The sequence below is a fragment of the Lithobates pipiens genome, unplaced genomic scaffold, assembly GCF_037356315.1.
Source record: "Lithobates pipiens isolate NorthernLeopardFrog02 unplaced genomic scaffold, aLitPip1_a1.2 Scaffold_16, whole genome shotgun sequence".
NCBI lineage: Eukaryota > Metazoa > Chordata > Amphibia > Anura > Ranidae > Lithobates > Lithobates pipiens.
The window spans coordinates 43,901,425-43,926,691 of NW_027507748.1; the positions used below are offsets into that span (position 1 = coordinate 43,901,425).

Consider the following 25,267-nt stretch of genomic DNA (forward strand, 5'->3'; position numbering starts at 1 on the left):
ACATTGACGTCATCAACGTCAGAGACGCCACTTGTAGCATCCCAGCTAGTGTTGGCGAGCTGTAAGGGGAGGACACTCAAATCGCAATCTGAGTGAATCAGTGGGAGCCATTACAGATACCAGCTGCGCCGGCTCGTCTGTACAGTGCATCTGGACAGCAGAACCTGTGGATTCCAAATTCAGTGAAGCGCCCAGCGTGGAGATCTGTGGAGATGGGGGCTGACTGGAGCTGTGTCCCGTCAGCGGTAAAGTACCATGACTGTGGTTTGAGACTGTATATACATTCTCTGATGCCCATTGACTCACACTTATCCAGTCCTAGCCTCCCTCCCCCTCCCAATCCATGACAGTACTGTCCATAGGTGTATGACTCCACAGCACCCACTGATCCATGTGGGGAGCCCAACACTGGGGCATTAATGTCCCGGTACCCGCCCGTTAGTGACAGTCCTCCCATTTTCATCCCTATTCTATTTGGGGAGCTTGCACACAGGATGGACAATTGTGTCCCTTTCCCCATAGGATGATATGATGGGATAAGTTCCATTGGGTACCCAGCAGCATAGCACCCTAGAATCCACTATACTAGTCCAACTAGCCACCTTCTCCCCCAGCTTGAGCCTCCAAGGGGGCTGACACATGGAAGTACTGCCATAGGTAGTCCCCTTTGTTACTGACATACGGCATTTGGCCGTGGCAGTACTCTGTGGGTCAGCATACTTTGGCATCCGGACAATTTTCTTTAATGTTTTTTGTTTAGTCATGTGTTTGCTCCATGTAGCATGGTGTCATGCAGTGTTAAGTGGTTCTGTGTGTTCCTTGTCTGGGAGTTGCCTTTCTCCATCTATTAACCTAATAGATGGCCATTCACTATTTTGTATTTAATAAAAAAATTATTTTAATTCCTGTGAGCAGTCTACACTCTTTGTCATTAATTTAGCCTCTTTGTTTCCCTACACTAGGGGAAAAAACGTTTGGTGTATGCCTTACTAGGCAATAATGACTTAACCTATACAGTATGAGTCAGGTTGGACACCTTGCCTATGATTACAGGCCTTTTGCCCTTATGCTTTCTTGGTACTGATTGCTTAGACAGCGTTGCCTTATGGCTTGTTTCTCTTGAACTTTGAACCCTTTGCTCCTCATATGAACTTCCTATTTAAGCCAGACTTTTGTACTTCCTGTTTTCCAGATTATTGTGCTTCCTCCAGCCAATATCTTGCTCTTATCAATCCTGCTGCTGTGCCTATCTTCCCTACCACTTGTTACCAACCTTTGGCTTGTTTACTGTCTATGCTTTTGCTTAACCTCCTCCCGCTCGCCTTATAGCTGAATGACGGTCGTAGAGCGGGCGCTTTCGTCCGGGAGGCCGTCCTGATGTTTACTTCCGCAATGTGCGCCACCGCGGGCGCGCATCGGGGAAGTTCTGTGTTTGCCGTGTCCCCCGGAGACAGACAAACACAGATCGCTGTAAACGGCCAATCACAGCGGCCGTTTACAGCGCGATCGGCGCGTCCAATGTGAGATGATCTCATATGTAAACATATGAGATCATCTCGCAGTGCCGCTCTCCCTCCTCACACAGACAGCGTGTGAGGAGGGAGAGATGAACGGCTGCAGCGGCCGTAAGTGAAAAAAATAAAAAAAATTAAAAAAGTGCCATCCGCCCCAGTGCCATGCTCCCCCAGTGTCATGCTCCCCCAGTGCCATCCACCCCAGTGCTACCTGCCCCCAGTGCCACCTGTTAGTGCTATCTGTCCCCAGTGCCACCTGTTGTCAGTGCCATTTGTCCCCAGTGCCATCTGTCATCAGTGCCACGTATAAGTGCCATCTGTCATCAGTGCCACGTGTCATCAGTGCTACATAGTGCCATCTGTCATCAGTGCCACATATTAGTGCCATCTGTCATCAGTGCCACGTATCAGTGCCATTTGTCATCAGTGCCACCTGTCAGTGTCACGTGCCATCTGTTGTCAGTGTCACGTGTCATCAATGCCACTTATCAGTGCCATCTGTCATCAGTGTCACGCGTCATCGGTGCCTCGTATTAGTGCCATCTGTCATCAGTGCCACATATTAGTGCCATCTGTCATCAGTGCCACGTATTAGTCCCATCTGTCATCAATGGCACGTATTAGTGCCACGTATCATCAGTGCCACGTATAAGTGCCATCTGTCATCAGTGCCACATATTAGTGCCATCTGTCATTAGTGCCACGTGTCATCAGTGCCACGTAAAAGTGTCATCATTGCCACATATCAGTGCCATCTGTCATCAGTGCCACGTGTCATTGTCCTGGTGCTCCAGGGCCTTCAAAAGTGTAATAGGTAGTCAACAAGTTAGATGTGTAATTTATGCTCCTAGAACAGCTGATGGCGCTCCCTGCATGTTGGGCCTCTCTATGTGGCCAGGCTGTGAAAAAGTCCCACACATGTGGTATTGTAATACTCAGGAGGAGTAGCAGAATTTTTTTGGGGGTGTCATTTGTGGTATACACATGCCATGTGAGAGAAATAACCTATTACAATGACAATTTTGTGGAAAAAAATAAAAAATCTTAATTTTGCAAAGAATTGTGGGAAAAAAATGACAACATCAAAAAGCTCACTATGCCTCTTACTAAATACCTTGGAATGTCTACTTTCCAAAAAGGGGTAATTTGGGGGGTATTTGTACTTTCCTGGCTTGTTCGGGTTGCAAGAAATGAGATAGGCCACCAGTACATCAGATGTGATCAATTTTGTGCGATTCGCACCACAGCTTGTAGACTCTCTAACTTTCACAAAGACCAAATAATATCCACTAATTTGGGTTATTTTTACCAAAGATATGTAGCAGTATAAATTGTGCCCAAAATTTATGAAGAAAAATTAATAATTTGCATAATTTTGTCACAGAAACAAAGAAATATGCGTTTTTTTTTCAAAATTTTCGGTCTTTTTTCATTTATAGCACAAAAAATAAAAACCTCAGAAGTGATCAAATACCACCAAAAGAAAGCTCTATTTGTGGGGGAACAAAGAGGAAGTAAAACCCCATCAGGGTTTACTTCCTCTTTAAGGAAAGAATGTGCAATGTCTATCAACGCACTTGGAAGACTCACTTCATATGGGGTGAAGCACACAAACTTCATCCAAGGTGATACTCCATGGGACATATCCTGCCCTTTCTTTCTCCAATCTGGGCTAAATAAGCATTTGGCCATTAGCACCCTGAAAGGTCAAGTCTCGGCATTGGCCATTCTTTTTTAGAGACCGCTGGCCACCCATTCCCTAGAAAAGGCATTTGTTCAAGGGGTGGCTCACATTATTCTTAAAGGTATTTAGTGTATATAACACCAACAATTTACACATCTCTTTTACATATATATTGTACTTTCACACAGGGAGAACATGCAAACTCCAGGTAGGTAGTGCTGAGCCACTGTGCTGCCCTCACATGGATGCCCCTGGTGGTCCATATGTCTCACCTTGGAATCTTAGTTTGGTACTGTCAGCTCTAAAAATGCCTCCGTTGAGCCTATTTGGGATACTCCCTTGGCTGACCTTATTCGTAAGGTGTTTTTCCCATGGCTGTTCATGAAGGTTTTTAGATCCCTGGCCATCTTCCTCACTAAGGCGGTTTCCTCCTTCCATTTTAATCAGGACACCATTCTACCTAATTTGTATCCTGATCCTAAGCACCCCAAAGAGGCATCGCTACATTGCATAGATGTGATACATGCCGGGCAAATCCAGAATTGTGTTAAGGGGATCTTTCTGTTGGAATATCTAAGCCCTTGTACACACGGTCGGAGATTCCGACAACCAAATCCGTCGGAGTAATTCCAACGGATTAATTCCGGAAGAGGTCCGGAAGTGATGTTGCATACACACGGTCGGACTAAGTTGTCAGAAAATCCGATTGTACATAACGTGATGACGTTATTTCGTTACGATGGGACTACGTTCAGGCTAGTAGCCAATAGCTTTGGTCTAGGAATTTGATCTGAGCATGCGTGGCACTTTGTCCCTCGGAGTAGGCTACACATGATCGGAGTATGTCCGATAGGAGCATTTTGTCGGAAAATTTTACCGGCAAGTTGGAAAACTTGGTCCATTGGATATTCCAACGGAAACAGTCCGATGCAGACCACACACAGTCGGAATATCCGACAAAATGGTCCGATAGGAAACATTCCACAAGGGCTTAGACATATAAGAGAGGAGGTGCTGGCTCAGCCCACCAGGCTACATCTGTAAACATTCCTTTTGGGTGAAATAACCCTTTAAAGAGAACCTGTCACCAACCTAAAGAATTTGCAGGTAGAAACATAGAAAATCAAGTATTTAAAATTCTTACGGGCAGCGCCTTTCCTTGCCTTGTATTGTGCCTTTAAACTTGATAGAACCTTTGACTACTCCAGGAAGAGTAAATTCTCTAGCACAGCCCCCTCCCTCCTTGCACATGTTAGCTCTCTCCTCTTCTGGAAGGGCCTAGTTACTGTCTGTGTTGACCCAACTCCTCTGCAGCTCCCCTCTTCTCCCTACATAATCTTTTATGTAGCAGGTGGAAGAGGAGGGAATGGGAAAACTATGGAGCAACCATCCTCAACTAGGGTTTCTCCAGAGGTTGCAAGGGGTTCCTTGGATTGTGGCTGATGGACTTTTTATCTGATGGTACCCACATAGTTCCTGGGTCAACGTTACTTAGCAGAGCCAGCTGCATGAACCCAGTGATCTTTTTAGTTGTCTGTACATGTTGCACCTGGACCACTGGTCACCATTATAAGTGCCATTTTTCCCACTGACTGCCAAAAAATTGGTTTTAACAAGGGTTCCCTGAATTATTTTAAAGGTTCCTCTGGGTCAGGGATATGCAATTAGCGGACCTCCAGCTGTTGCAGAACTACAAGTCCCATGAGGCATAGCAAGACCCTGACAGCCAGAAGCATGACACCCAGAGGCAGAGGCATGATGGGACTTGTAGTTTTGCAACAGCTGGAGGTCCGCTAATTGCATATCCCTGCTCTGGGGTAAAAAGTGTGAGAACGGCTTATAAAGAGTGTCACTTAAATGGCAACTCTGAGGCCGCGTACACACGGGCGGACTGTTCGCTCAACTTTGTCCGCTGAACAGTGTTTCAGCGGACAGTCCGCCCGTGTGTGGGCTTTCAGCGGACAGTTTCAGCGGACAGTTTGACGGACAAAGTCTTTCGGAAATTCCGAAAAACTGTCCGCTGAAACTTTGTTTGAGCGAACAGTCCGCCCGTGTGTAGGCCACTTTCGAAATGAGCAAACTGTTCCCGCTCGGAGGGAAGTCTGCTCATTTCGAGCGCGTGTGAAGGTAGGCGGGGCCCGCGACGGAGACGTCGCGGGCTCCGCCGCCTGGAATGGACTTAAAGGGGAACCCCAACGCCGGAAAAAATCGGCGTGGGGGTCCCCCCAAAGTCCACAACAGACCCTTGTCCGAGCACGCTACCTGGCCGGCCAGGAAAGGGGGGCGAGCGAGCGCGCCCCCCCTCCTGAGCCGTACCAGGCCGCGTGCCCTCAACATGGGGGGTGCCTTGGGGAAGGGGGGGCCGCACGGCCCCCCCACCCCAAAGCACCTTGTCCCCATGTTGATGAGGACAAGGGCCTCTTCCCGACAACCCTGGCCGTTGGTTGTCGGGGTCTGCGGGCGGGGGGCTTATCGGAATCCGGGAGCCCCCTTTAAGAAGGGGGCCCCCGGATACCGGCCCCCCACCCTATGTGAATGAGTATGGGGTACAATGTACCCCTACCCATTCACCTGTAAAATAAAAGTACCCAAAAAAAAAACACAACACACGAGAAAAAATATTTTATTGCACAGCTCCGGGGGTCTTCCGTCTTCGGGGGTCTTCTCGCCGGACTCCTCCGCTATCTTCGTGTAGCTCTTTTGCTAGCGGAGGAGTCCGGCTTTCTTCCTCCCCGCCGCCGGCCTCTTCTCCCGACTTCGGGGGTCTTGTCCCCCTCTTCGGTTCTTCTGCCGGGCCACCGCGCCTTCTTGTAGCTCTTTTGCAGGCGGTGGCCCGGTCTTCTGTCGCCGCTGTCGCCGTCGCCGCCTTCCGTTCTTCTTCTTCTTCTTGTTCTTCTTCTTCTTCTTCTTCTTCTTCTTCTTCTTCTCCAGGAGATGTTGACACGACGCTCTCTCCGGCCGGAATGCCAGAGCCGCCCTGCGCTGACACTTATATAGTGACAATGGGGCGGTGTCACATGGTATATGTCACATGGGTTGGTCACATGGGTTGATGTCACATGGTGACCCCGCCCCCTTACGATGTCATAGTCCCCATGTGACATCAACACATGTGACCAACCCATGTGACATATACCATGTGACACCGCCCCATTGGCACTATATAAGTGGCAGCACAGCGCGGCTCTGGCATTCCGGCCGGAGAGAGCGACGTGTCAACATCTCCTGGAGAAGAAGAAGAAGAAGAAGAAGAAGAAGAAGAAGAAGAAGAAGAACGGAAGGCGGCGACAGAAGACTGGGCCACCGCCTCTAAAAGAGCTATAAGAAGGCGCGGTGGCCCGGCAGAAGAACCGAAGAGGGGGACAAGACCCCCGAAGTCGGAAGAAGGGAGGCGGGGAGGAAGAAAGCCGGACTCCTCCGCTAGCAAAAGAGCTACAAGAAGATAGCGGAGGAGTCCGGAGAAGACCCCCGAAGACGGAAGACCCCCGGAGCTGTGCAATAAAATATTTTAACCCTGTGTTGTGTTTTTTTTTGTACTTTTTTTCACAGGTGAATGGGTAGGGGTACATTGTACCCCATACTCATTCACATAGGCTGGGGGGCCGGTATCCGGGGGCCCCTTCTTAAAGGGGGCTCCCGGATTCCGATAAGCCCCCCGCCCGCAGACCCCGACAACCAACGGCCAGGGTTGTCGGGAAGAGGCCCTTGTCCTCATCAACATGGGGACAAGGTGCTTTGGGGTGGGGGGGCCGCGCGGCCCCCCCTTCCCCAAGGCACCCCCCATGTTGAGGGCACGCGGCCTGGTACGGCTCAGGGGGGGGGGCGCGCTCGCTCGCCCCCCCTTTCCTGGCCGGCCGGGTAGCGTGCTCGGACAAGGGTCTGTTGTGGACTTTGGGGGAACCCCCACGCCGATTTTTTTCGGCGTTGGGTGTCCCTTTAAGTCCATTCCAGGCGGCGGTGCCCGCGACGTCTCCTTCGCGGGCCCCGCCTACCTGTACACGCGCTCGAAATGGGCGGACTTGCCTCCGCCTTACGTGGGCGAGTCCGTTCATTTCAAAAGTTGAGCGAACTGTTTGGCAAACAGTTCGCTGAAACAGTCCGCTCAAAAAGTGCCGTGTGTGGGCAAGTCCGCTCATGCAAATTTTGAGCGGACTGTTGCGGCAACTGTTTGACGAACAAAGTTTCAGCGAACAGTCCCCGCGTGTGTACGCGGCCTGAGTCTGCTGGTGCTGCTAATATGCAGTCTCAGGCCGCGTACACACGGGCGGACTGTTCGCCCAACTTTGTCCGTCAAACAGTTTCGGCAAACAGTCCGCTCAAAATTAGCATGGACGGACATGGCCACACACGACGAACGAACAGTTTGCTGAAACCGTGCGCGATGACGTGAACGGCACGTACGATGGGACGAAAAATACGACGTCCTATACACTGCATTATAACTTTCGGCGTGTAAATCCTTTCTGAGCATGCGCGGAACTTAGTTTGACGAACAAGCCTACACACGGGCGGACTGTTCGCTCAAACAAGGTTTCAGCGGACAGTTTTACGGAATTTCCGAAAAACCTTGTTCGTCAAACTGTCCGCTGAAACTGTCCGCTGAAAGCCCACACACGAGCGGACTGTCCGCCCAAACACTGTTCAGCGGACAAAGTTGGGCGAACAGTCCGCCCGTGTGTACGCGGCCTCAGAGTTTTTGGATGTCTACACAAGGGAGGCTTTTACAGGTAAATAACATGCATAAAAAACATTAAATGCACATGTAACCTTATGGGAAGATTGTCTGTGAAAATAATGGTCTGGTGACAAAGCCTCTATAAGTACGTTTGTCATTTTTCTTGGGACACATATAGTATCATTATTTTAAATACTGCATTTTTTTGTCCAACTAGGTGACACATCACAGACAATGGATTATGCTGGGGTCCCTCTCATATCAAACAGAGTGTGTAATACAAAATACATGTACGGGGGAGTTATAAAACCATCTATGCTGTGCGCCGGCTTCCTGGAAGGTGGAGTCGACACCTGTCAGGTACATATAATTTATTTATAAGATTTAAGATTAATACTTATATACAGAATGATAAGTCTTATATTTGCACCCACCCTGCTTATCAAGTGTCAGTAGTTTGCTCAACATTACAATTAGTCAGCCTCACCAGCTGTGCTTAAAGGAAAATCCCAGGAATAAGAGTAAACATAAAAAACAAACTGTATAATACCTACGCTCACTGCCAAAAGTCCTCTCTGCCACTAGGGGGCTCCAGTCCTCTGGGTTGAATGACAGTGAAGGCCAGTAGACCCACTTCCCTTAATTAGGCCAAGGCTGTCATGAACCCACCTCCGGAGGGGCGTTATCACATCGGCCTGAGCTTACAGTGCTATTCAAACGGCACTCACAAATAATTGTGTGTCACTGGACCGAGCAGAAGAACCTTGGTAAAAAAAAGTTGTTTCATTTATATGTACCATATGTATATATGTTGTAAGGTGGACAGGCTCAACTGTTATTGGCTGTGAAATAACATTCATGATCCAGGAAAAATCCAGGCAGGTTTGCCCTGCATGTTTTGCTTTCAGCAAGGCAGTAAACAATCACAGCTGAATGCAGGAGGGCTTTGTACAGCAAGTTTATAGCATAAAACAAACAAAACATCTTGTCAAACCATTAACTAAACTCAAATTGGTTACCGACTAAGCAGGCGGTATGTGTACCTTTTTAGTGTTTTGTCAGCACTCAGCCTTTTCACTCAGCAGCAGGCCCATATAGCAGAGAGAGAAAGAGAAAGCCCTGAGCATCAATCAGCTTACATATACACTATATTGCCAAAAGTATTGGGACACCTGCTTTTACACGCACATGATTTTTAATGGCACCCCAGTCTTAGTCCGTAGGGTTCAATATTGAGTTGGCCCACCCTTTGTAGCTATAACAGCTTCAACTCTTCTGGGAAGGCCGTCCACAAGGTTTAGGAGTGTGTCTATGGGAATGTTTGACCATTCTTCCAGAAGAGCATTTTCTCATATAGAGTTAGTGTGCTATAGTGTACTATTGTCCTTCTATTGTGAGTGTAAATTGTCAGATTAGTGTGAATCTAGTGATAGTACAGTGTGAGAGTAGTGCGGCCGTTCTTTTTTACTTTAGTGTAATTTTATTTTGTCAGGGCAGGTTTCCTGCAGTATATTTCAGTGTGTGATTGCAAGTTTACCACAGTATATATAACACATGGTCAGGGACGCTATATTTAGTTCACAGCACACTGGGCAACTCTGCTTGCAACTCGGAAGGATACAGGACACAGGGCTCAGTGCTGCAGCTTGTTATGCTGCCATGTCTCCATACATCTACTGGTGATGATGCAAGATTTGTCAGCTCACCCCCTCCTCCTCCATGCCCTCCTCTGCTGAATTGGCCTATTAACCACCAGTACCCCATAAGCGTTCAAGGGGGTATTCCATGAGACAGGCTAGAAGGTTCCATACAGTGCTTCAGCTGCCATGTGTAGGGGACAGGAGCCACACCGGTGCAGAGATTCTTGCAGCTCTGCAAGGGGGCAGGCCCAGAGGTGGTTCATGCCAAGTCACCTGGAGCCAGGAAAGATGGTGTAATACCACAAATCTCCTGTCTGCCCTTAGACAGGGAAGGTTGACACATGTGCTATGCCAGGCACATGTCCTCAGTTTGGTGGTGCAGCATCTCTTGAACAGGTACCTAGGGTTGGAAGATCTGCTAAAGCAGGCCAGAAGAGTCTGTAGCCATTTGAGACAGTCATACAAAGCCAGTTTTGGGTTGTCAGAAATTCAACGGGAATTCCACCTGCCTATAAACCGCCTGATTTGTGACATGCCCACAAGGGGGAACTCCACATTGGCAATTCTGCAGCAGGTGCACATGCAGCAGAGGGCTGTCAATGAGTACCTGTGTGAGTATGGCGCAACAACAGACTCAGGCCGGCTCTGCTTTTTTCCCCACACCAATGGCTGCTGATAAAGTATGCATGCATTGTACTGTCATCATTTGAGGAGGCCACAAGGACATACCCCAAGGGGGAAGGAGGAAAGGGGGAGAGGGGAAAGGGGTTGAGGAGAAGAAGAGAGGAGAGGGGAAGAAGAGGGGGGGCGAAGGAAAGATTTAGGGAAGTGAGAGAGACCCCGGCCCTGTCTGCAGTCCCTCCTGTGCCCTCATATCCCATTCTGCAGTTCCTGTCTGTGGGAAGGTGTGTGCTCCATCCAGAGGATCTGTTTGGTGCTGGCTGCCTGCACCTCCTGCCTGCCTGTCCTCTGGTCAGCCTGTCCATGGGTCCTGGCAGGTCTTCGGAGCTCTTCTCCCTCCAAGCTAATCGGTCCTGGCCGCTCTCGCTGCTCTTCATCCCTACCTCCTCCTGGAACCGGATGCTGTTCTGCTCCCCGCACCTGCTGCCACTTGACTCCATGTTTTCCCAGGGCAGCACTGATTGGTCAGTCTGCCCCTGGGCCACAGAATGCCAGCGGGGGAATTGGAGTCGCGAAGAAGTGTGGGGCAAAAAGCTGCACTGATGCTCGCGCCAGCACGCATGCGCCTCTGCCAGCAATTTCAATGGAGCCAAGTGCTGGAATTTGTTCTGAGAATTGGCTCTTCTCCAGAACATTGCTGTGATTCACTGGGATGCTGGGACTTAGATCAAATTCCAGGATGGTCCGGGGCGGTTGGGAAATGCAAGAATGGTGAGCCATGACAATGCATGCATCAGTGACACAATCCCTGTTGTGTTCCTGCTGGAGCAGACTCTGCGTGACATTATGGACAGGGCACTTGAGGCAGAGTAGTGGGAGGAAGAGGAGGACTTCCTTTCCTCTCAAGGCCCACTTTATGCAGACACCATTCTTGCAACGTCATGCAACACACAAGAGGAGGAGGATTCTGGCAGTTATGGAGACATTGAAGCAGGGGAAAACATACCTCAACCCTTAACAGATGGTTTTTCATGCTCAGCACCCTTGGGAGTAGTACGTGGCTGGAAGGAGGCAGGTCCAGATACTGTAATCTTCTCATGCCTCCGCAAACTTCCGGTGCATGGGCTCCCTCATTCTTTAAAGCCTGCGAAAGGACCCGAGAAATTGTGGAATCAAGGAGAAGGATCACTATTGGTTGGCAACCCTCCATTACCACTGTTACAAGGGGAAAGTTTTAGAACTCATCCCGTCCCCACAGAGGGAACAGAAGATGTAATCTCTTGTGGACACCTTTAAAGATGAGTTTAGGTAATGCCTTTCCAGACTCTGGTGGGTTACAGTCTCGGGTAAAACAGTTGGGAGGCTTCTGTTTGTTAAGAGAGGAGAAGAGGAGAAGGGGGCCACCTCAAGGGTGCTTTTCAAATTTTTTTTTTCCTCAGCACCCAGGGCTATCAGCTTCCACATCCCATCGGCATCATATTATCTAGGGGTGAAAACAGACATGGAGAGCTTTCCAGTTGAGTATTTACTGGGTTACTGGGTCATGAGAAGAGACCACTGGCCAGAACATGCCCAGTATGCGATTGAACTTCTGGGCTGCCCTGCATCCGGTGTGCTTTCTGAATGGACATTCAGTGCTGCTGGAGGTTTTGTGACAGATAAGACAGCACGTCTGTACATAGACTCCGTGGAGCGGCTGACATTTATCAAAATGAATCAGTCCTGGATTAGCAGCAGCTATCAAGCCCCTGATGCTGCTGTAGCTGATTAAGTGCTTTCTGGATCTGAAATCTTTGAAAGACTATCTAGGCTGCCTAGCTTTGTGGGTATTGATTTAATATGGAAGAATTTATTTTGGTGTAGGTTTCATGGGCACAATTAATACCCAAGGACCAATTTTTCCACACGTGTTTGACAGGTGCATGTTATTTAAATTTTTAACAGCAAGGCCAATTCTTGCTTTCATCAAGACCTCTATAGGGTTACGGTGTGAAGGCACCACCAACACCCAAAGCCCAATTTTTCCACGCCTGTTACTTCTATCCAAAGTCTGTGAAAAAGACACCAAAAATCTCTACTCTTGTTTCGAGTGCACTAAATTTTGTTCTCATCATAAAGACTGGCTCTCCAAGCCATTGTTGTTGCAGCAGGTTCTATACACGGTACAGATGTGCCACTTTACAGACAGACTAGGGGAACCCCCCCCCAGGCACTATATTTAAAATATTTGTTCATTTTTAATGTTATTTCTAATTTTTATGGTTTCAGTTTAAACATCAGTAAATCACTGCTCATTTCAAAATTATGTTTTTACAAACTGTTTTTTCATTGATACATGTCCCCCAGGGCAGTACCCAGACCCCCATATTCATTGTATACCCAATTACTTGCATATACGCCTTTAAAATGGGCACTTTTTATTTTTCCAGTTCGGGTCCCATAGACTTCAATGTGGTCCGTTATTCAGTTCCAAACTTTTGCGAAATTCAAAACTGCAGTGGCAGCTGGTGTTTTTTTGTTGGAGGGAGGGTGGCAAACAACTGAACCCCCCCTGCAGCAACTCAAACCCCCCGCTATCCGGTCCACTTACCCCAGACATTGGCGGGCATCCAAGGAGCAGCGGTGGGGATCAGCCAACCGAGGGGCGGCGGGGATCAGGCATCCAGGCATCGGTGGGGATCGGCCATCCAGGCATCGGCCAGTGGCTTGTCTCCTCCTCGTTTCCACTGTGCATCTCCTCCCCTCCTCCTAGGAGGGATCCACACTTTCGGGATCCACATATTCATTTTAGGTGTTAGTTGATGAGATGCACGTCATTTTTAGTTATGTTTTGAAGTAGTGTGAAACCCTATATCAAGTGCTGGCTTGCTGAGTTATAATACCATACTAAGTTACACAGAGTGTTTTTTCTTTTCTTTTTTTTTTATTGAACTCCGCTGCATCTGAGCACCACAAAACAAAAAAACTATTTTGTTCATTGTTAATAGGGATGAGCTTCGTGTTCGAGTCGAACGTACGTTCGACTCGAACATTGGCTGTTCGGCCGTTCGGCGAATTCCGAACGTTTGGGCCGTTCGCGTCAAAATTCGAGTGACGCGCGCGCGGACCACAATGCACTGCGGTGGCGCAGTGCATTGCTGCCCCATGATTGGCCAAGCATGCACTGTGACCCCGCATGCTTGGCCAATCGCAGCGCCGGCAGCGAGGAGAGCCATGATTGGCCACAGGCATCCTGCCTGTGGCCAATCATAGCTCAGGCTGTGTAGTGCACGCCCCACACTATATAAGGCCGCCTTTGAGGCGGCTTCGTGTAGTGTGTTACTTAGCATCTGAAGCAGTGGGTGTTCTGTGTACCTTCAACACAGTACACACCAATCGTTTTTGGCTGATTTCCTATCTTGCTGCTGTGTAGTGGTTGTTGTCTGTGCCCTGACTGCAGTATACACCACTATATTCACCTCACCTATATAGCTAGTGATCTAGCTTTAACCACTTAACAACTGCCCATTGCCGATTAACGGCTTAAGGGGGGTTGTTTAACTCTGAGAGGCCGTTAATTAACGGCCTCCCAGAATTCTGCTCTCGCGTGCCCCGAGGTGTGCGCACTCGAGAGCATCCGTGACCGCCGGGTCGCATCACGGATCACGGTAAACGGCCGCTCATAGCGGCCGTTTACCACGTGATTGCTCCGTCAAATGACGGAGTGATCACTTGGAAACAAACCAGCGTCATGTTATGACGCCTGTTCCTCCCTCCCCTCTCTGTACCGATCGGTACAGCGGAGGGGAAAGAGATCGGTGTCAGCAGCGATGTGGGCTGCATCTGCAGTGCCCACATCGCTGCTCACCGAATTTAACCCCTCAATTCCCTGCCAATACTCTGCAATACCAGTGCATACTCTGCAGTACCCTGCCATTACTCTGCAGTGCAGTACCCCGCCATTACTCTGCAGTGCAGTACCATGCCATTTCTCTGCAGTGCAGTACCATGCCATTACTCTGCAGTGCAGTACCCTGCCATTACTCTGCAGTACCCCCCATTACTCTGCAGTACCCCCAATACTCTGCAGTACCCTGCCATTACTCTGTAGTACCCCCCAATACTCTGCAGTACCCTGCTATTACTCTGTAGTACCCCGCCAATACCCCGCCAGTACTCTGTAATACCCTGCCATAAATTGCCATACCCAGCCATACTCAGAGATACCCAGCCATACTTGGTGATACCCTGAAATACCCAGCCATAGACGCCCCCCACCCCTCACCGCCCTCCGGTGCTTCTACCAACTCGCCAGTACGATCAAAGCCAGAATCTTTTTTTTATTTTTTATTTCAGGCTTCCCAGCCTAGAGGTGAGATGTGGGGTCATATTGACCCCCCAGATTTCACTGTAAAGAGGACCTGTCACCCCATATTCCTATTACAAGGGATGTTTACATTTCTTGTAATAGGAATAAAAGTGATCAAAAATATATTTTTGGGGAAAAAAATGTCAAACTAACATAAATAAAGTAAAATGAACAATAAAAAAATAAAATAAAAATTAAAGCGCCCATGTCCCCATGTGCTCGCATGTGCCACACATGTGAGGTATTGCCGAGAATGTCAGAGCGAGAGCAATAATTCTAGTCCTAGACCTCCTCTGCAACTCAAAACATGTAACCAGTAAAAAAAAAATTAAAGCGTCGCCTATGGGGATTTTTTAAGTAGCGACGTTTGGCGCCATTCCACGGGCATGTGCAATTTTGAAGAGTGACATGTTTGATATCTATTTACTCAGCATAACTTAATCTTTCACTTTATGCAAACATTGGGCTAACAAGTGGTTAATAATAGAGCTTGCAGTCAGTAGTGTTAGGAGATAGTGCGTGCTGTCTGCGTGCTCTGTACCCAGTACATACCGCTATAATATAGGGCAGGCCCCTACTTTCAAACATCCAACTTACAAACATCTCCTACTTGCAAAAGCAAGTGAGATGAAAAAAGATGGACGACAAAACAAATTATAAATAGTTTTTTTGACTGGAGCTACACTTTAAAAATGTACCGGTTGAAAATGACAAACAGATTCAACTTAACACAACAAACCTACACAGTCCCTGTCTTGTTTGCACCGCCTGTATACTGCTGTTCTGAGCATATAGGGCCTGGGGGCCGCACGCATTTCCTTTTTTTAATATGGGTACGGGGTTCCCCTTAATATGCGTACAAGACCCAAATAGGCTGGTAATGGGCAGGGAGGGCTACCCATGCCATGTTTCTCAATGATTTTCAACCATATTGCAGGAACCAGATATAACATTAAAACCGCAAGCAGTTTTAAATGGTGTTATTTCCGTTTAATGTCATTTTGTGCAGGGACTGTTCTAAACACGGGAAACACGTGGCACTTCACAGGCATACTACAGACACCCCCCAGGCACCATATTTAAAGGAATATTTCACTTTTTTTTTTTCACTTTAATCGTCATTAAAATCAGTGCTCCCGCCACAACGGCAGTTTTTAAAACTTTTTTTTGCAGTGACCCATGTCCCCTGAGGCAGGAGGCAGGTCCCCAAACCCTTTTTAGGACACTATCTTGCATATTAGCCGTTAAAATTAGCACTTTCCAATTCGAACGTTAGAGTCCCATAGACTTCAATGGGGTTCTAACGTTCGTACCGAACGCGGGGGTCGTTCGCAAGTTCTGGTGCGAACCGAACCGGGGGGTGTTCGGCTCATCCCTAATTGTTAATATTAAAAGCAAGCTCCCCCATCCATCCATGTCTCTATGCTTTATTTTGCTGAGAAATCACTTTGAACCCCCCAGCGTTTCCGGCCATCTTGAGTAAGAGCAGATGATTAATGTAGCATTTACTTCCTGGTATCCTGGTGCCCTTAGCTCAGGCATGCATAGAGGAGGATGTGCTTAGCTGAGAAAACCCCCTCCTCCCCTCCTGAAGACTCCTAGGATGTATGACATCATTATGGCCTAGGCCTGGAAACAAGGAAGCAACTGAAAAAAAAGGTCAAAACCAAGAAATATAATATACCTTCCTATTTACTAATTCTAGCTTCATAAGGATTAAAACTATCCAATGTTGATTGAGAGAATGAAGCTCCACTTTAGTTCCATAAAGACTTTATTGAGTTTCTATTGAAATGTTCCACGTTAATGTTAGAGAGACTCGCTTGTTACATACCTGTTTACTCTCATCTTATCTCTTGCTTTAGGGGGACAGTGGTGGTCCTTTGGCGTGTGAAGACAGGAAAGTGTGGAAGTTGATGGGGACAACAAGCTGGGGTGTTGGCTGTGCTCTGAGATATAAACCTGGAGTGTATACCCGAATCACATCCTTCCTGGACTGGATACACATGCAGATGGAGGTATCTACCCTAGGATATTTTCTAGCATTGTTGGCTTCATGTACAATGTATATTCTACCTTGGGCTGGCTAGTCCAATGTTTTTCTTTTTTCAGATCTACATTAGCAAAAAAATATATAAGAATCAGTTATATTGTTTTTATTTCTTGCCATGCTTTACACCAGGGGTCTCCAAATGCAGTCTGGGGGTTGGATACGGCCCTTTGCTTGGCTTTATCCGGCACTTGGGGCACTATTCCTCCCACTGACATTAACAATGGGATATGGAACACCAACAATGAGGCACTATTCCTCCCACTGGCACCAACTTTGTGCCACTATTCCTCCCACTGACACCAACAATGAGGCACTATTCCTTCCTCTGACACCAACGATGGGACACTATTCCTTCCTCTGACACAATGATGAGTACAATTTCTCCCACTGACACCAACGTTGAGGCACTATTCCTTCCTCTGACACCAGTGGTGGGGCACTATTCCTTCCTCTGACACCAACAATGGGGCACTATTCCTCCCACTGACACCAACAATGGGGCACTATTCCTTCCTCTGACACCAATGATTGGGCACTATTCCTCCCACTGATGCCAACAATGGGGCATTATTCCTCCCACTGATATCAATGATGGAAACCTTTTCTCTAAAACCAAAACTAGGGCATTGTTCACTCCCACTGGCCACAGTCCGGCTCCTCTAAAGTTGGAAGGACAGTAAACTAGCCCTTCGTTTAGAAATTTTGGAGACTCCTGCTTTACACAGATAACAATGGGATGACCCAAAGTAGTATGACAAGAGTGACAAACTGAATGTAGCTATCGGGGTGCAAAATCTGAATTGAAAAGGTTTGTGCTTTTTTTTTTTTTTGCAAAATCTTTATTCAATTTTTACGATTGTACAACAAAAATTATCCATTAAGATAAATCCAGAGAAGAAAACTGAAAATGATAGTAATAATAAAAGCAAAACTATATATGCTATATGCTGTATTTATGTACATTCATGTGAAAAATTAAGCACACCCCATGGAAATTGTTACTTTTTAACGTATTTGAACAGGTAGTCATTAGATCTTTATTCAAACAGTGCCTACCGATAAAGGGCATACATTTGAACAAATGACACAGAAAATTGCCATGAGGGTCACTTTATTTATTTTTTGTTTACAAAGTTTTTTATTTTGCGGTAAAGAAAAAGACATACAATCAGATACAATACATAGCCATGTACATAATATCTAATACCATCTCATATTCTAACCGATATTGACCAAAAAACGAGTGGCAGATTGTTACATAAAGCATTTATAAGGTTATCCATGTCTTGTGGCTTTCAATTCAGGTAACTGGAACTAGTATATATGCATTGAAGAAAAATTAAGAGGTATAACAAATACCTACCATTTCACAAAAAAAGTGTTAAAAATTGTAAAAAAAAGACAAGAGACAGCTTGTTAAAAATTAAAAAAAATTAAAATGTCCCTCTATGTAAGTTCACGCCGCCTGATGGAAGAAAAAAGCCACAACCAATCCGCCTTCATGGGAGGCTCCCGCCGTCTTTGCTGTGACAGTGCTTATATAACTGAGGGCGGGGCCACACGGTGACGTAAACAGGTGACCCCACCCCCTTCTGACGCCAAGGGAGCTACATTAACAATGATTAACAATTTTTCCTTTAGAAATGTCATTTTGCTGTGGCATTGTTCTAAACATGGGAAAAAATGTGTCACTTTGCAGACATACTATTATCCCCACAGGCATGAAATTTAAAGGAATATTTCATGTTTATGGTTTCACTTTAAGTGTTACAAAAAATCCATGCTCCCGAAAAAATGGCCTTTTTTAAAAAAAAAAAAAATTTCTTTGATACATTTCCCTTAGGGCAGGACCCGGGTCCCCAAACACTTTTTCTGAGAATAACTTGCATATAAGCCTTTAAAATTAGCACTTTTGATTATTCATGTTCGTGTCCCATAGACTTTAATGGCATTCGTTTGTTCTGCCAAATCTTTTGCCTGTTCGCATCTTCTGCTGTAAACCGAACCGAGGGGGTGTTCAGCTCATCCCTAATTCACACCTATGGCATTTTTAGTACTTTTTGCATTTTGCAGATTTGCACTACAGAACGTGTTCCATAGGAAACAATGTTAAATGGACTGTAGTGCAAATCTGCAAAATGCAAAAAGCACTAAAAATGCATAGGTGTGAATCAGGCCTAAGTGGTTAGCGCTTCCACCTAGCAGCATTAGGCTCGGTTCACACAGGGGGCGACGCGAGGCGACACGACTTGCCGTGCCGCGATCTGACAAGTCTCCCCCGTTCTGTACTACGGAACCGTTCTAAGAGGAGCGACTCGAGTCGCTCCGACTTAGAAAAAAGGTTCCTGTACTACTTTTGGGCGACCTCGGGCGACTTGCATTGACTTCTATACAGAGGTTGCGGCAGGTCGCGGCAAGTCGTGTCGCCTCGCATCGCCCCCTGTGTGAACCGAGCCTTAGGGTTGTCAGTTTGAATCCCAACCACCTACCTGCTTGGAGTTTGCATGTTCTCCCTGTGCCTGCATGGGCTTCCTCCCGCACGCCAAATGCCATGTACACACAACCGGACTTTTTGACAGAAAAGGTCTGACGCACCTGCCCGCGAGAATATTTTCAGCGCGATCCTATCGTGCTGATGGTTTGCTGCAGGGTACTGTACATCTCACGCTCGCTGCAAAAGGAAAAAAACACATTTTCCTATTGCAGCGAGCGCGATGGAGAGGCGACAATGTCCCTTAGGTCTGGTATGGATTTTAAGGGGAACCCCCTACGCAGAAAAAACGGCGTGGGGGTCCCCCCAAAATCCATACCAGACCCTTATCCGAGCATGCAGCCTGGCCGGACAGGAAAGGGGGTGGGGACGATCAAGCGCCCCCCCCCCTCCTGAACCTTACTAGACCACCTGCCCTCAACAAAGGGAAGAAGACGACGGAAGAGAGCAGGCCACCGCTAGCAAAAGAGCGGTAAAAGAGCAGAAGATAGCGGAGGAGTCCGGGAGAAGAATCGGAGAGCGGGAGAAGAGGCCCGAAGAGTGGGAGAGAAGGCCAGAGAGTGGGAGAAGAGGCCGGAGAGAGCGGAGGAGTCGGAAGAGACCCCTGAAGACGGAAGAGACTCCCGTAGCTGCCTAATGAACTACTTTAAAAACCTGCCTAGTCTGTTTTATTATTGACTTTCTTTCACCCAGGTGAATGGGTAGGTACTCCATACTTATTCACATAGGGTGGGGGGGCGGTATCTGGGGGCCCTCTTATTAAAGGGGGCTTCCGGATTCCAATAAGCCCCCCGCCTGCAGACCTCGACAACCAACGGCCGGGGCTGACGGAAAGAGGCCCTTGTCCTCATCAACATGGGGACAAGGTGCTTTGGGGTGGGGGGCCCACAGAGAGCCCCCTTCCCCAAAGCACCCATCCCCCCATGTTGAGGGCATGCGGCCTGGTACAGTTCAGGAGGGGGGGGCACTCGCTCATCCCCACCCCCTTTCCTGACCGGCCCACGTGCTTGGATAAGGGTCTGGTATGGATTTTGGGGGGACCCCACATCGTTTTTTCGGCTTACGGGGTTCCCCTAAAAATCCATACTAGGCGATGGGGCTCCGCAAGGTGTCAATCTTGCCAACAAAAGCAGCGAGATTGACTTCCTTTTCTAGTCCCGTCGTAACTCATCACGTTCAAAATGAACGGACTTTAGTCTGTGTGTGGACAAGTCCGTTCATTTGGAAGTCTGCCGTAACTCCGTCAGAAGTCCATTGGGAAGGTCGGGGGACCTAGTCTGCCGGAAAGTCTGGTCATGTGTGGGCAAGTCTGTTCGTTTGGAAAGTCCGTCCGAACTCCGCTGGAAGTCCGGCGGGAAGTCCGTTGGACCTAGTCTGCTGGAAAGTCCGGTCGTGTGTACAGGGCAAAAGACATGCTGGTAGTTTAACTGGCTCCTGTCTAAATTGGCTCTCGTATGTGTATGTATGAAAGTGAGTTAGGGACCTCGGATTGTAAGCTCCTTGAGGGCAGGGACTGATGTGAATGTTCAATATATATGTGTAACTAGACAGTGCTATATACACTCACCGGCCACTTTATTAGGTACACCTGTTCAATTGCTTGGTAACACAAATTGCTAATCAGCCAATCACATGGCAGCGACTCAATGAATTTAGGTACCTAGACGTCATGAAGGCGACTTGCTGAAATTCAAACCGAGCATCAGAATGGGGAAAAAAGGGGATTTGAGTGACTTTGAACGTGGCATGGGTGTTGGTGCCAGACGGGCTGCTCCGAGTATTTCAAAAACTGCTGATCTACTGGGATTTTCACGCACAGCCATCTCTCGGGTTTACAGAGAATGATCCGAAAAAGAGAAAATATCCAGTGAGGGGCAGTTGTGTGGGCAAAAATGCCTTACTGATGTCAGAGATCAGAGGAGAATGGGAAGACTGGTTTGAGATGATAGAAAGGCAACGGTAATTCAAATAACCACTCTTTACAACCAAGATATACAGAATACCATCTCTGAATGTACAACACATCCAACCTTGAAGCAGATGTGCTACAGCAGCAGAAGATCTCACTGAGTGACACTCCTGTTGGCTAAGAACAGGAATCTGAGGCTACAATTCCCACAGGATCACCAAAATTGGACAATAGAAGATTGGAAAAATGTTGCCTGGTCTGATGAGTCTCGATTTCAGCTGCAACATTCAGATGGTGGGGTCAGAATTTGGCGTAAACAACATCCAACAACCATCAGAGCTTTTTCCGACGAGAATTCTGAGTGTACGCGGCATAAGGCTTTCAGGAGACAGTTGTGGATCCCTATGAGTCTGGCAAGGGATTTAAAAAGATTCAATTATTTGAAATCAGTCATTCCACTGGAATGATTGATCCACAGGAAAATAATCTACAATTGGCATAGATTTCATACCACTGTTAATTTGTACAGGACTGGCCTGCCTAGCAAATTCAACCCAAGAGCTGACCTTTGAAGCTAAAAAAAATAAAATGTCCCCAAGAAACAGAAACCCCAAAATATCATCACCAGATCTGCCGGTAACTCTTCCAACATTTGGCATCAAAGTGCATGGATCTACAATCAGAAAGAGACTGCATCACTTTAACCCACACGAGATGTCTGCCAGGGGAAAGCCTTTTCTGCCAGAAAAGAACATTAGAACCAGACCCCGGTTTTCCATTGAGCATATGCAGGGCCGTCTTTAAGGCAGGGCAAAAGGGGCAGCTGCCCTGGGCCCTGTCATTGTTGTGGGGCCCAAAGCAGCTGCCTCATACTTGCCAACTATACCAGTTTACATTCCCTTGTCCCTTGAGGTTTTAGTCATGTTGTTGTGTACAGACGACTCACCTGCAGACCCTGTGTTTACATGTAAATAACCAGCATTCATATGTAAATATCAGTGACATGCATATGTAAATAGCTGAGGCCAATGGCATTGATATGTAAATAAGGCAGCATTCATATGTATGTGATGCCCCCTGCAGTGAGGAGATGATGTGCTGTAACCTACAGCAACCAGTGAGCAGTATTACTGTACAGTAATGCCTAGCAGCTAATCAACAAGCCGAAATCATGTGCTGTAACCTCTAGCAACTAATTAGTGAGCCTTAAGGAGTGCTGTAACCTCTAGCAATCAGTCAGTAAGCGGTAATGATATGCTGTAACCTCTGGCAACCAATCGTAATCGCTGCCTGATCTGATACAGTAAACTGATTTTAAGTCTAGCTGCTATTTATTGTATGTCTCAGAGAAGGTGGAGAGCGAAAATGCATGGGGGCATGGGGGGAGGGGGGGGCCCTAAGCAAGTTTTTGCCCAGGGCCCAATCAATATTAAAGACGGCCCTGAGCATATGTTGCAATGATATGCAGTGAACTGCTGAATCAAAGAAAGAGTTGCTTGACTACAGTTATGCCCTGTACACACAGTCGGAAATTCAGACGGTAAAGGTCCAATCGGATTATGTTGTCGGAAAATCCGATCGTGTGTGGGCTTTATTGGACTTTTTCCATCGGAAATTATGACGGAAAAAGTTTGAGAGCTGGTTCTAAAATTTTCCCACAACAAAATCCGATCAGACTTTTTCTGATCGTTTGTAGAGAATTCCGACGGACAAAGTGCTCAGATTAAATTACAAGACCAAAGCTATTGGCTACTAGCCTCTACGTAGTCCCGTTGTACACAACAAACGTCACCTCGTTCCGAACGATCGGATTTTCCGATAACTTTGTCTGACCGTGTGTATGCAACACAAGTTTTGGCCAAAATCCATCAGAAAATATCGGACGGATTTTGTGGTCGGAATGTCCTACCGTGTGTACAGGGCATAACAGTAGACATGTTTGGCACAAACCAAAGACAGCATTTGAGGAGAAGATCCTCATATCAACTGTGAAGCATAGTGGTGGAAATGTTATGGCATGGGGTTGCTTTGCTTTGCAGGGCCTGGGCAGCTCAAAATCATCGAGTAAACTATACGTTCTGCATCGTCATATGAAACCGTGCTTGATGAGAATATGAGGCTATTTGTCCAAAAGTTGCAACATGATAATAATCGGAAGCAAACTAACAAATCCACCAGAGAATGGCTCAAATAGAAGAGAGGGTTACAGACAGCACCAGTCAAAGCCCTGATTCCTAATTAAATGTGTTGGAGGTCTTTAAAATAGGGAGTTTGTGCAGGAAACCCACAGACATCTACTGCAGTGTTTCTCAACTCCAGTCCTCAAGGCGTACCAACAGGTCATGTTTTCAGGATTTCCACTATTTTGCACAGGTGATTTGATCAGTTTTCACTGCCTTAGTAATTACCACAGCCATTTCATCTGAAGGGAAATCCTGAAAACATGACCTGTTGGTGCGCCTTGAGGACTGGAGTTGAGAAACACTGATTTACTGAATGGGAAATAGTCAAAAATGTCACTAAAGCCGCGTACACACGGGCGGATTGTATGGCCTACTTAGTCCGTCATACAATCCGACGGACAGTCCGTCCTACTTTCGAATGAACGGACTTGACCACACACGGATAGCCAAACAGTCCGTCGAAAGCTTACGCGATGACGTGTACAGCACGTACGACGGGACTAGAAATAGGAAGTCCAATACACAGCAATGCAATCTTCCGCCGTGTAAATCCTTTCTGAGCATGCGCCATTCTTAGTCCGTCGAACTAGCCTACTGACGAGCGGATTGTCCGCTGAAACCAAAGTATGACGGACAGAATTTTGAAAATTCCGAAATACTTAGTACGCCAGACTGCACGCTGAAAAAGTCAGCTGAAGCCCACACACGAGCGGACTGTCCGCTGAAATGTGTTTAGACGGACTAAGTAGGCCATACAGTCCGCCCGTGTGTACGCGGCTTAACTCAATCTCAAAGACTGGTGGCCTGTTACCAGCTTCTGAGGCCAAGGAGGTACTTACTTTTTCCACAGTACACCATTACATCTACAGTATTGACATTTTTGTTGATTAAATGATGGAAATTCATTTTTTCTTGTGTTTTTATTTAAATATGTCACCTTTATCTGTAGGCACTGTTCCTGTTCATACCTGATCTGAGTTAGCTCACATGCTTTTTTCTACATAATCTACATAAATGTTCATTTCTCTTGTGTGTGTCTTGGTGTGTTTTTTTGTTGTTTTTTTTGGTGCAGCAATTTTCTTTGGCCATGTAGAATTCAATGGGAATGTATGAAAAATGCAAAAAAAAAACAAAAAAAACAAAAAAAAAAAAAACCTAGACCTGCAGTTGATCCAGAAGGAGGCAAAACAACCCTTGTACGTAGCATAGTTCAGTACACTCAAAAAGGCAATACAAATCCTTCCTAATCCTCTAAGACGGGGGTCTCCAATCTTTCTAAAGAAAGGGTCAGTTTACTGTCCTTCAGACTTTAGGGGAGCTGGACTGTGCCCAGTGGGAGTACACAATGCTTGATCTTTGGTATTAGGGGAGAAATCGTCCCCACCCCCTTTCCTGACCGGCCTGCATGCTCGGATAAGGGTCTTGTATGGATTTTGGGGGGACCCCACTGCATTTTTTCGGCGTAGGGGGTTCCCTACGCCGAAAAAACGCTGTGGGGTTGGTGTGCCCCATTTTTGTTGTCAGTGGAAGGAATTTTGCCCCATTGTTGGTGTCAGGGGAAGGAATAGTTCCCCATTGTTGGTGTCAGTGGCAGAAATAATGCCTCAAGGGCTGAATAAAGGCAAGCAAAGGGCCGCAGTTTAGAGACCACTGCTATAAGGCAAGCAGATACACTATATTGCCAAAAGTATTGTGACACCTGCTTTTAAACGTACGTGAACTTAATGGCATCCCCCTCTAAAGCCTCGTACACACAACGGACTTTTCGACGGACTAGGTCCGACGGTATTCCCTGACTTTCGGGGGAGGTCGGACGGACTTTCTGAATGAAACGGACTTGGCTACACATGACCGGACTAAGTCAGTTCAAAAGTCTGTTCGTTTTGAACGTGATGACATAAACGGGACTAAATAAGGAAGTTCGATAGCCAGTAGCCAATAGCTGCCCTTGCTTCATATTTGGTCCGTTGGACTAGCACACAGACCAACCCTTTTCCCGATTTTTAGTCCGTCAGACTTGAGTCCGTCTGATAGATTTGAAACATGTTTTATTTCTAGGTCCATCAAACATTTGGGAAAAAAAAGTCTGCTGGAGTCCAGACACAATCGAATTGTCAGAGGGATTCCGGTCTGCCGGACCAAGTCTGCC

General features: G+C 47.1%; 1 protein-coding gene across 2 annotated transcripts in view; it reads left to right on the top strand.

Moving 5' to 3' along the window:
- The window catches only part of TMPRSS3 (transmembrane serine protease 3), a 116,026-nt gene that overhangs the window by 86,384 nt on the left and 4,375 nt on the right, over positions 1–25,267 (top strand). For both annotated transcript variants that reach the window (XM_077479806.1, XM_077479805.1), the window contains 2 exons: positions 8,091–8,233; positions 16,348–16,500. In XM_077479806.1, the coding sequence (XP_077335932.1) occupies positions 8,091–8,233; positions 16,348–16,500 (296 nt within the window). The remainder of the gene's footprint in view (positions 1–8,090; positions 8,234–16,347; positions 16,501–25,267) is intronic.